Source organism: Talaromyces atroroseus (assembly GCF_001907595.1).
Source record: "Talaromyces atroroseus strain IBT 11181 chromosome Unknown scaffold_5, whole genome shotgun sequence".
Lineage (NCBI taxonomy): Eukaryota > Fungi > Ascomycota > Eurotiomycetes > Eurotiales > Trichocomaceae > Talaromyces > Talaromyces atroroseus.
In genome coordinates, this window is record NW_017971437.1 from 103163 (window position 1) to 115578 (window position 12416).

Genomic DNA, 12416 nt, shown 5'->3' on the forward strand with positions numbered 1-12416 from the left:
GCAAAAGCTCATGAGATAGAGAGACGATCTGTCTGAGCTGTCTGTCGTGCAGCCCGCTCATTTTCCTTGTCACGACAAAATATCCTACCCGCCATGAGCTTCCTACACCGTTCCGCCTACCCTTATGGCACGCATGCTGGTATACCCATGGATCATGGCCACCCCATCGCCCACCCGGCAATGGCAAACGCCATGGATGCCTATCTGTTGACCCACTCGCCCTACGAAATGACCGACTATTACGCTCACATGCCCATGATGGAGGATTACGAGGAATACGCCGAGAATCTCTCGCGCCCCCGCTTGACCAAGGAGCAAGTCGATACGCTTGAGGCTCAATTCCAGGCTCATCCTAAACCCAACAGTAATGTGAAGCGCCAATTGGCCCTTCAAACCAATCTCAGTTTGCCTCGTGTCGCGGTAAGCCTGGTTTAGCCTCACCCAGCCTTGATATTGCAGCAAGACACACTGACAGTCCGTATCTTTCTTTTGTAGAACTGGTTTCAAAACCGACGCGCCAAGGCCAAACAGCAAAGACGCCAGGAAGAATTCGAGCGTATGCAACGGGAGGCAAAGGAGAAGGATGGCCAGGCCAAAGTGAGAGACGAAGAATCGACCGATGGGCAATCTGAGCGAGGTCAGAAAAGTCCCGCTCGAAAGAATGATGGCAATAACAGCCCCAACCGGAAATCTTTGACTCCGACACAAGCTTCCAGCAACAATAATGATCGTTCCCAGAATTCAGACGCGTCGTCAGTATCTCGACACAAACATCACAAGACAGGAAGTGATATCACCCGGGAGAAAACCTTCGCTTCTTTGCAACGAGCCTTGGATGCTGCAGTTGCCGCTCGGGATCATCACACTCGGGCTACGGAAGGAAGTATCTCGGCAGGAACTGTGGATATTGGATTTGATGTACCACAGACAAATATGTCCGCTTCCAACACTCCCCAAAATTCCATAAACTCGGCTTATTCAGAATGGGGTAGCAGTCGGGATTCATCAATTGCTTGGACACCGTCGCAAAGTCCAGAAGATGGGTTTGAGTTCGGCAGTCTCAATGCGGTTCCATTTGCCTCGGAAGACCAGCTTACAGTTGCACATATGGACAACTCGCCCAGTGCAGATTTAACCGGGTCACATGGCTTTGGAGGTATGAATCCTCGCACACAACAGCTTTGGAGCGCCCAGCTGCAAGGAAGGCCAGACGTTCATTCTTCCGAATCTATGTACGGACCATTCTCGCTTCAACCGCCATCTGCCTCTTCATCAAGACGGGCTTCAGCCTGTGAGGAGCTTGCCGAAACTGTAAACGGCATCGGCATTCATAATACATCACTTTCTAGCACCATGGAGGGGCCCATGTGGCGACGGCCAGAGAAAGAACTGGACCTTGCGGCGCGCCGTAAGAGGCCCAGGCCCGCTGCCATTGGTACTGCTGCGGCGCATCATCGACTTGTAGCCGGACCGTCCGCTGTGTCACCCAACACACGGATGCCGAGTTTTGGGGCCCCTCATCATCATACCCTTAGACATGCCAAATCTTCCCATACTCTAGGCTCACGGTATGCAGGCGTCCGGAAATTTTCTGCTCCTCAACGCTCGCCTCTGGGATTTGCGAACTTTGCGGATGCTGCTAGTGGTGCATCGGAACACAAGCAAAAGCACAGGCTTCAAACCTCTGCGTCCTTGGGTAACTTGGCGCCTCCAACTCCTCTTACGCCGGAAGACTTTCAGCATATGCTACCGGCAACCACGAGCGATAGTCAGCTTAATCTTGCTTCACAACGACTGGCAGACAACCAGGGTCTCTTCCCAGTCACTCAGCCGATGCAGATCAACGTTGCGTCGCCACCTGAGACGCCATTGACCATGGATATGTTTTCGACAATACAATATCAAGGTCTTGCGCCTCCCTTGTCGGCGCCTCCGCAGTACGCGTCATTCACAGAATATTCGCCACTTTCCAGCGAGCCAATGACTGCAGTAAGCTGGGCTGTGTCAACGCCTGATACCTCTGTGTTTCCGGGAAGCGTGCAGTCTCAACGGCAACAGCAGCAACAACCACCGCCTAACTATATTTACGAACAAGACGACGAACAGCGAGAGGCTAAATGGTCATTGAGCGAGGAAGGCTCCTCTCTTTATGGATCAACGAAGGCGTCGGCGACACCGCCGGCTAGTATGATGACGGGCAGCGAAGAACAAGACCAGAACATGAAGTTTCACATCCACGAATTCCCCGAGCAGCAAGAAGCGCATCGAAATGTGGCGCAGCAATTGGCGCCTCAAATACCGAAGAACTACACGTTTTCGAATCAGACACCTAGCGACTTCTAATGTTTAATCACGCCATATTTAATATTTAATATTCGCCTTTCCCCTCTTCCTGTTTGGCTGTTTTCTTTTCGTCTATTCCCTTCCCATTTTCAAGTTTATGATGTACTACTCTATGTAAAATCTTTTCTCTCTCTCTCTCACACACACATTGGAAATGGAGGTGCATATACTTTGGGCTCATCATGTATTTCATAAAGTCTCTCTCATATACTGATCGATTGGTTTTCAAACTCTCCCTGGTCATGGGGATGGGGGTTGCACAGGATTATGCAGTTTTTTCTTCCCTGTTACATCTATTGTCTGTTTATTTTTTCTACGCATTATTATTATTAATAGGTGTCATCACCATCATGTCTATCCAACCTTTTCCTATAGACATCTACCTTCTTTTGTTTTCTTTTTGTATCTGATTGACTAATTACCTAGCGTTGGGTTTTTGTTTTTGTTGAAGGGGAGTTGGTTTATCTAAGGACAGGAACAGGAAAGGTACATTGCTTAGCTAGCTGAGGACATAGGTCAATGAAGCGGAGTTGAAAGTGAAGACTTGATTTGTAGCAACATAACAAGATAAATAGAACGTCCGCAGTATATACATTACCTTGGTTATGGACTCCGCGCTAGCCTAAGCTCTGGGCCAGTCACAGGCTGATCTGCAGACCCGCATGAGCTTATCCCGACTGTCATAAAGGGCATCAACAGCTGCAGGCAGTGAATGTTTACTTGAAGGGTCTAACCCAGTATAGCTTGACGAGACATCATATCATGTCCAGACACCGGCTGATGGGGATTTGGTCATTAATACATCTTCCATGCATGTTCGGCGGACATGACCTCCGTTAATATATAGACGTATATATATATATATGCCATGCCAGCTCTGTCAACCACCACCATACCTACCTGGGTATTTTTTCTTGTGCCTACTGCAGACTCATCTCGTGTTCTTACCTCACTCCATTCCCACGCCGTGCGTGCGATCGCTTGTCATGACTGTCTAGGTAAGCATAGTATCGAGTTACGGATATCATCAAGAATTTGACTGCATCTCTTTTCCTGAGCAAGGAAAGTCGTCCACTTGCTTAAGCCAATAGTTGACAATACTATCTATCATACAAAACTGCACCGGACAACCAAAGATACAACATGATGTTCTCTGCCGAGCCCCAGAGCTGATCAAGCATTTTACTGAGGCGCCTTTTCCGAGCATGGGGAGTCCTTCACTTGCTTAAACCAACGGTTGATGATATCATCACATTGTGCCATTTGTATCTCGCGCTGTTTTGAACCAAATATCTCACCCCAGGGAAAAGGGTAAACAAGACAGCTTTTCTTGTTAATAGCTTCCTTCAATTCCTCCGAGATGGGGGCGGCCTTTCGGAAAATTGCAGGATGAAGTCCATATCTTTTTTTGAAGGCCTCGTCTAGGTCGGAACGCCGAAGGCGTCTGTTATTTAGGAAGATCGAGTTTGTTGATGATAAGGAATCAAGCAACCGGAGGTGGATAGTTGGGTTCATTGACGGGGTACTTGCTTCGGGGATGGTAGTTGAGAAGTTCATTGGTGAAAATCACATCCATATTACTTTTTACGTCCGAGAGTCTTCGTTCATGGTCTTCAATCTTGCGTTTTAGGTCTGGGAGGGTTGAGAGTTTTCGTCGTTGGTTTCCAGTCTCTTTTTCAAGTTTGTCTAGCCGTTTCTGGAGGATGTCAAAGCCGTTAAGTCCCTCCTCATTCGTAATATTATTCTCAATCCCGGCTGTACTTGAATGTGCTCGCTCGGGATGAATCCGTCGTGGAGATACATTTTGACTGTGAATTCTTTAGGAGGCAATCGGTATATGAAGTCTGCTGAACACGGTGATCCAAGTCTGTTATCGATTCATAAATAATATAAAAGAGATGCATGTCTTATGGAGGAATAAGAAGGGAACTCATGATAATTTACCCATTCAGGGATTTCATCCTGGCCGCCATCTTTCCAACGTTTCCTTTTCTTCTCAGCAATCTCTTGAACGAAGTTTGACTAGTGAGTATCATGAGAAGCCGAGCAGGCTCTTTGCAAGGGAAGGGGTTATTGGAGAGACAAGGATAACAGAGACAGTTGCAGAAGAGGTGACAACTTTAACATAAGTATTTGTCTACTGTGAGATGTTTACGGCTGTATACAGTGTTTGTTCACACATGGAAGGCTCAGAGAACAAAGCGATGACTGTTTCTGTGCCGGTACCCTTTTCTGTTCTCAAACAAGCACCAAGTCTGGGAGAGAAAGCAATTATCCATAACTGTGAAAAGTGCTCTATGGCTACTACCAGAAGCTAAAAGGCCTCAGAAATGAATAGCCTGATCTAAGTCCTGTTTTCAGAAATATGTTAACACATACAGTACTGATTAACTGTGAGTGATGGCATGAATTGCTCTTCTAGACTGCTGACCTGCGGTGCCTATATAGGATATTTGTCCTTTCTTTGTATATGAATATTTAGGACCTGTGGGTAATCTGCGGCTAACTTCAGGATGCTTGCAGGAACAACGCTTGTTATGTGATTGGCTCATCAGAAAGATGTGTTTGTATGGTTATGTGTCAATTTTAGTAACCCTATAGTAGTAGTTATAACAATGTCAAGAAAAGACAGAATAAGAATGACATAAGAAGAGAGAACATCAAATTAAGTACTTAAAGGAAAAGAAAAAAAAAGGTCAACCAAACCAAACCAGGAGTGGGGGTATATGATAGATAAAAGTTAAAAAAAAAGAACAAACAAGCTCTCGTATTGATCTTGAGAGGAAGAGTAAAACGAAAAGCAAACAGATTAATGAATCAATCACCTCAATTTAATAAACCATGCAAGATAAACTGAACACCACACATATTGCAGATAGGAAATTTCAAGATATACTCTGGACAGATACACAGAGATTAATAGAAAATTTAGTAAGAATCAAGAGGAGAGAGGAGAGGAAGCTAATAGCTTGACCATCCCCCCAATGGACTGCCAGACTGGCCCTGCTGCGGTTGCCCGGATTGCATGTGTCCTCCAGCTGGAGAAGGCCAGCCGGGCACGCCTACTCCGGCCCCTATTGCCATCGTCATCCCCGCCGCCTGAGTGGGAACATATTGTTGTTGACCGGGAGGCTGTGTTGGTGCGTACATGGCCCGAGGATTGGTGACATTGCTATATGCAACTCCGCCACCCTGATATCCCATCGATGCCATACCCGGCTGTCCTACCTGCGGGTGCATCGGGATTCCTTGCGGCATTGCTTGTGTCGGCCTTACCTGGTTGTGCGGAGACTGCGACGGATGATGTGCTTGTTGGCCGCTGCCTGGGTGTGGTGATGGGCTTTGCTGTGGTAGTTGACCTGCATACTGTGGCATTCCCATATGGGGCGAGGCAGATAGAGCATGTTGTGGTTGCGGCGGAGGTTGTCCCCACATTGGCTGTGACTGCGTCTGATAGCCATAAGGCGTGGTTTGCGATGCCGCTGACGAGAGTGCTGCCGGGTTCGCTGTTCTCGAGTGCAACACATCAGGTCGCATGCCATGCATGCCGCTTGATAGGGGTGACTGTGTTGCTATGTGCGGTGCGGGCTGGGTTTGCTGACTATACATACTTTGAGTTGGCGCTGTCATCATCTGTGTTTGTGGTTGACCAGTAAGGATATTGCGGTGTTGTTGCGATGCTGGGTTCATGATGGCTCCTGACGACGTCATATGCGGTGACTGTAGCGGCTGAGATACTGGCGCGGCAACGACATCGGCATGAGATGGCGATGAAGTAGGCACTTCCCGAGGCGTTGCGTAGAAATCTTCTAATCCCTTTTGCCTGAATGCTCGCTGAGAATTTAAAATCTTGCTGAACTCTGCTGTCTGTGTTGCCTGGTTGCGAATTTCTGCGGCAGTGCTGGGTTGAGACCGGTCTTGATATGGTTGGCCCGTCATCTCCTGTCTTTGACGAGGCATGGAACTGTATTCTCGAAGTCTCGGGTCATCTGTGGAAGGCGCTAAATGTATCATGGGAAGAGGAGCTAGGGAGACTCCTTGATGACTATTTATACCGGGGGGCAGATGGGGCATTCCCTCAATCGTATTGCTATACACAACGTCGCTCTGACCAAGGCCTGGAAGAACGCCTGCATTTGCAGCAGCCTCGGCAGCAGCAGCAGCATCTCGAGCCTTGGCAGCGCCTGGTCGTTTCTCCCCGGCCAAATCTTCCTCGGTAAAGCCTTGCTTCCTCGCCTTGCTCTCCCAATAATCGTCACGTACTCGCCTACCGTTCACAATGACCCGGCTGCCAAACTGACGGAACATAGATCGAGCAGTGACAATGGCAATCTGACGGGATCTGTATGAATAGGGTAGGATGTCTTGCTGGATGAGGTCATCCTTTTCGATTTGACTTGCGATAATCTTATATAGGGATCGGTTCTTATTGAATAGCAAGTACGAATCGCGGTAGCCGAGAACTCGGGCACACTCGGTAGCCAGCATGAACAATTTGTTGGCGCGACCGGGCACCCGAAAAGTTCGGCATCTATACTCACGACCATCCTGCAGATAGCCTTGGAGATCGACTTTCTTCTCGCCAGCATCGTCCCACTCTTTAGGAAGATACTCATCGCGACCTTCGTTTAAAGTGTCTGTCGTGTGGTCACGGACTGTGGGTAGGGCTTTGACTAGGGATTTGGTAGGTGTTGTCTTTGAAGGCGGCGAATGTTGTGGAGGAGAAATAGGTGTCTGATTAGGGAGCGGTTGGGGCTGCAATTGTGGTGTTTGAATTGCACCGGCTACAGTTGGAGGATTTTGGTGAGTGGGTGTAACGTAGCGTGTATTCGAGGTGTTGGTAGTAGTGGTAGTTTGTGGTGGGCGCGACGTCTTTGGTGGCCGACCACGCTTGCGCCGACCGTGTTCATCTGGGTGAACGCCAGCTAATGCGATATTTTAGTCACAGCTTCTGACAACAAAAAACCATCGCGCCCCCAAATACCAAGCTTGGGGAGGAGGAAATAAGGAAGACAGTAAGAATGGACGTACGATCGTCATGTTCACCACCATCTGCTCCGGCATCACCATACTGATCCGGAGATCGACTTCGCTTGATTCCCCGGGGACTGGTGTTTGATGGCGCATTGTTGGGCGCAGCAAGTGACGCTAGCAATGATCAAGACATGTCAGCATGGAATTTTGGACCCTTTTCTAAGAGGTATTCTCTGCAAGAAGCAGTGAACGGACAAAGGCGGGTGCGCGGAAAGTTTTTGAAACAAAAACAGAGATAAACAAAAACGTCGCGCGTACCGGTCGAGCTCAGCGCAGCTGGGTTTATAGTACCTGAGCCATCAATGATTTCACCATTAATAGGCGCGGAAACCTGATGGGATGCGCTATACATGTTGGATGTGCCGCGAATGTGACAAAGGCCGCGAGGGCCCGAGAAGTCGGGTTCAGCGACGCGGTCGGGAGCAGACAAAGGCGGACAGCGCAGAAACGACAGGCAGAAACGACAGGCAGCACCAATCAAGCGGCAACACACACACGCGCGCGTGCACACACACACACACACACACACACAGACACAGGCCGGACTGGAGCAGACTTGCAGAGTGGATGGATCGAAGAAAGTCGTAGTTGGCGCGGTTGCTTTTTGAGTTGGCTAAGCCTGAGCTTCAGTTTCAGTTGCAGAGCGGGAAGAAGAGGGGGCGGCGGCTGGGGAAGTGTGGCGCAGCGCAGCGCCACAGCTGTTATTGCGCTGTGATTGGCCGGCTGTGCTGACCTGAGCAGATGCTGGGCAGGACAGCAGCAGGAAGGAAGGAGCGTCCTTTGACTCCTTCCTTGTTTTATTCCCTTCCCTTCCGGCCGAACGGCGCTGATTGGCCAGGCACGTGATAGCCCAGAAGATAAAGATCTGGAGATAGTTAACCCTAAGCCTTCCCTACATAAGTTGCAGATTAACTTTGTCACCCAACTATGCGAAGGCAACACAGCGCGAATACCGATGTGCTTAGACTGACTGGCTGGAATGCCTCTGCATCACGAGAGGGCCTCGAGAATGTCTCACCAGAGAGCATGCTACTATGGCAGATAGCTACATGCAACTCCCAATCAGCGCGCTGCATCCATGCATCCTCGTGATAGACTGACGCACCTACTGGTAGCAGTGCTACCTCGTCCTACGACCGCGCTCTCTAAGTAGTAAATACTTAGTAAACACGCTCGCTGTCGATCATTCTTCTCGATCTTCCCTCACCCCCGCTTTGACCTCACAAGTCTCGCCGTTTCGTTGTTTCTATCCCTCTGAGAAATTGCTTGATGTGAACTGAACTGCATCGGACAAAGTGCGCGGAGAGATAAACGGCAGGCACGTGGAATACGTGTGGTAATGAATATGACCCCAGTCCCAGTCCCAGTCCCTGGCAGTTGGCATTGGCATAGACACGGGCAGCGACTCTGCAAGAGGTATGCGTTCGTTTCACAGATGACGACTATTTGCAAGCTGCATAACGCGTGATCATTTTTAGTCCTGCACACTGTACAAGCACGGAGTATTAATAATGTTTATATTGTTATGCTTCTATTCGATCTAACCGAGGGTAGAAAGTGACCTAAGCTTCACCTGCACGAGTCGGTCCAGATCTAAACGGAACCCTGGACATAGTGAATGCTTATTATGTTTATGCAGCATATACGATGGAACTGCACTGTCGAGTTGCCTCTTCGGTTACTCCATACTCTACTGATGACAAGGAACGAAACACGTAGTTATACATGTACTCATTTCTATATTATATATTCCTCACAAAGCTAGCTCGTCGTCATCGTCCCAGCCGAGTTGCTCGTATATAGATTTGACTGGCGTACTTTGAACACCCGTTTTGACAGGTGTCTCGAAGGCCGGAGCAGGCGACGAGGATGCCACGGTATTCGTTGCCGATGGTTGTCGAGAGAAAAACAATGATGGTGGTGTTTTGCCCTTGGCCGGTGGAGTTTGGGTGACTGTTGTCATCTCTCCCACCATCATGATATTAACCTCTTCTCTAGCTGCACTGGTGGCACCAGCACTCTCTGGTTCATGCTCTTCATTCGATCGAGGGATCGATGGAAGTGTCGGCACCTTGAACAGTGCCCTACTACATGGAATGGACGTCGTAGTCGAGATGTTCTGACCAGACCGCTTATGGCCCCCGCGAGACGGAGTTTCGGCAATGCTGTCGAATTTGCGCTTGGATGACACGGTGCTAGATAGCACGTTGGGTCGAATGGCTGAGCCTGGGACCAGAGCAATCTCACTCTCCATTTCCGGAGACGCTCCTCCTTCCACATTAGTCGTACTCTCTGTCCTCCCGGCCAAAGGCCGTGCTGTAAAATGCCGAGACGACTGAAAAGAATGATCCCCACTCATATCTTTCCTTCTTGAACCTCGCGGCGTCGCCATGACTTGCACACCTTGTCCAAGCGGGTTACGTACGGGGTTCTTGGGCTTGCGTGAGCTCGAAGTCCTCTTCTCAGCCTGATCCGCAATTTCCTTGGAAACAAGTTCGCGGTTGGGTTTTCGCAGTGCACTGATTGCCGCGTCGAGTTCTTTCTTTTGCTCCATGAGCGTAGTCATCTTCTTGATTTTCGCTTCGTGTTGCTTTGCCACTGCGTTGAGATCGACCTCGCGGTTGTCCGCCCGTCTGGCTACTTGGATTCCACCTCGAACACTGCCTCCTAACGACGGCAATGAAGGCTCAACTGATTCTCGCTTGACTTCCTGTAGTGCAGGGGTGGTACTCGATCTCATGAGTGATGGGTGCCGTGCCCTTTGAGAATCCGCTGTTCGTTCGTCAGTAAGGACTCGTTGTAGAGTCCGGCGAGGACGATTTTGTAGCTGTGATTTTTTGCCATCAAAAACACCAGACGGGGCCTTTGAAGATGATGATGACGAGGAAGAAGTTTTTAGCTTCGGTGGCGCTGCTGGACGACTGGGCGAGGGCTCGCTTGCACCTCCCAGCTTTTTCTTGATGGTTTTGCACTGATCTGGAAGTCGCGAGCCATAGAAGGGAATGATGACCTCTGTGCAGAAGTCTCGAAGAGCGTCGCTCTCGATTTTCTTCCCCGAAAGATGGCTGTCCGTAGTCTCCTTGATCGACTCTGGAACAATACCCTCTCCCGCGCTCACAGCATGCCAAATACAAAGTCGATCTATCAGAAGCTCAAGGAGCAAATTTAAATCCTCTTCTTTCTTCTTGGTTCTCGACCGTTTGGTGCTTGATCCATTTGCTTCTAGCCCTTTGCTGTCTTTCGCGGGCGATGCAATATTCGGGCTCTCCGAATGTATTGTTTCAAGAATCAAAAGGATCTGAAGTTGAGTCTCTCGCAACCGTAGTTCTGATATATGTCGCCTGACCTCTTCTTCCTTGGATTCTTGTTCGCCTTCCCTATTCTTAGCCATTTGTCGAGATTTCCAGTACTTCTGCAGGAATTCATCTTCGCCCGAGTAAAGTCCGTTCTTGCCTAGTTTCTTCTTCTTTCTGCTTTTACGTTTCTTCGGGCGGTCCTCATCTGAAAGCAATAATGTCATGTTACGAAGAATCGTAGGAAGGGTCTCTCGATATTTGGCATCCATCTTCTTGACCGACAAAATAGATTCTCTGTATTGACTAGAGAGGGACGGGGCATCGCCGCCATCTATATTGGCTTGGGAGAAGGCATTACGGCACCGCGTCAAGGGTCCTTTGGCAAAATATGCCACCGACGTCTAACAAGCCATTAGTACATTTTATTTTCTCCCTCTGGATTAGACATTGAATATAGACAAACCTTTGATATGTAGAGCGCTTCCAGATACTGTGTTCTTAAATTTTCCATGATAACATCTGGCGTAGGCGACGACAAGTCTTGCTCAGGCTGAAGCCTAGATGGTTGAGTACCATCTTCCGGCGGAGTATGAACATGCTGCTGTGTACCAGGATCCGCAAAGCTATCAAGTGCCATGAAGGAATTCCCAATGGATATCTGGCTGTCAATCCCGGCATCATAATTGTTGGAAACATTCGGCTTTATCCGATTATAATCCTTAAAGACCACCGAGACTTCAAATTTACTTTGCTTCATCGTAAACGGCTCAAACCCCGGAAGATCATCAGCCAACCAGGCTGCTTCCCTCCAGTCCCATTTCGCAGATGGATCATCACTTGGGTTCCGCACTCTAAGCATGCGTGATCGTGATCCTCCGGAGACGGCGGCGCCGGCTTTGGCCGCAACTCGAATCTCCCCTTCTTCAATACTCGATTGAAGTTTCGTCATCGCAAATATACCTCTTTTCACCCGTTCTACCACGTATATAGCGCCATTGGCAAGTAATCGCGTCACCAACACTTTTGGTTCGTTATTATTTAAAGGGTCTCCCTCGGCACGACCAGCGAAAAACGTTTGTTCTAGAGCTTCATCGTTGCTCGCGAAGATATTGTTCGATTGCATCACCGTGGACGTATCGAGCCATGAGAACGGTAGTGCAGAGCGAGGGAGTAGCTCAATCGGAGCCAATTTGAATTCATTATCTGACAGAGACGATGCGTGGCCCTTTTTTTTGTTATCTGTTAGTATCCTTGCTTGTCTGCTTCTTCTTTCTTCTTCTATCCACCCCCCTTCTTTGCGGAATGATGTTGAAACGAACCTTCACGGAGAATATCGTTTGTGCTGCTGCTGTTGTTGACGAAGATCGTTCGGCATCTTCCTCATCATGAAATACCTTACGCCTTTTCGACGGCGGGAAAAAGGATGCAGATGGGCCATTATTGATTGCATTCAGAGATGTAAGGCTCGTCGTTTCGAGAACGGCTGGAATTCCCCGTGAAGCCATTAACACGCCCTACGCGAGAAGCATTATTGTTCGGAAGAGCTCTGTTTGTAAGCAAGTGAATGAGTAATTGATTAAAATGAGCAACTCGTGGGAGAAGGAGTAATCGTAGTGATTGCAGTAGTCTTGAAGTCTGTCGCAGGAGTCTTTGGGCAGCTGCAATGCACATGAACGATATGATATGGCATGCGGGTCTTTCTGGCGTCACGCGTTGCGGCGTAAAGTACTGCCGCACTAGCTT

The 12416-nt window shown here is 48.9% G+C and overlaps 4 protein-coding genes across 4 annotated transcripts; 1 reads left to right on the forward strand and 3 right to left on the reverse strand.

The window, feature by feature from the left end:
* Positions 1–93: 93 nt before the first annotated feature.
* Positions 94–2343, forward strand: UA08_04491 (hypothetical protein; the record flags this gene model as incomplete). The annotated part of the gene is made up of 2 exons (XM_020267126.1): positions 94–420; positions 496–2343. The coding sequence occupies 2 exons, from the start codon at positions 94–96 to the stop codon at positions 2341–2343; spliced, it is 2175 nt and encodes a 724-aa protein (XP_020120219.1).
* Positions 2344–3826: 1483 nt separating this feature from the next.
* UA08_04492 (hypothetical protein) lies at positions 3827–4146 on the reverse strand (the record flags this gene model as incomplete). Its single annotated transcript, XM_020267137.1, has 2 exons — positions 3827–4039; positions 4105–4146. The coding sequence occupies 2 exons, from the start codon at positions 4144–4146 to the stop codon at positions 3827–3829; spliced, it is 255 nt and encodes an 84-aa protein (XP_020120220.1).
* A 1158-nt stretch (positions 4147–5304) lies between these two features.
* Positions 5305–7729, reverse strand: UA08_04493 (hypothetical protein; the record flags this gene model as incomplete). The annotated part of the gene is made up of 3 exons (XM_020267148.1): positions 5305–7268; positions 7375–7491; positions 7636–7729. The coding sequence occupies 3 exons, from the start codon at positions 7727–7729 to the stop codon at positions 5305–5307; spliced, it is 2175 nt and encodes a 724-aa protein (XP_020120221.1).
* A 1401-nt stretch (positions 7730–9130) lies between these two features.
* On the reverse strand, positions 9131–12178 carry UA08_04494 (hypothetical protein; the record flags this gene model as incomplete). Its single annotated transcript, XM_020267159.1, has 3 exons — positions 9131–11074; positions 11137–11898; positions 11993–12178. The coding sequence occupies 3 exons, from the start codon at positions 12176–12178 to the stop codon at positions 9131–9133; spliced, it is 2892 nt and encodes a 963-aa protein (XP_020120222.1).
* Between the last annotated feature and the right edge of the window lie 238 nt (positions 12179–12416).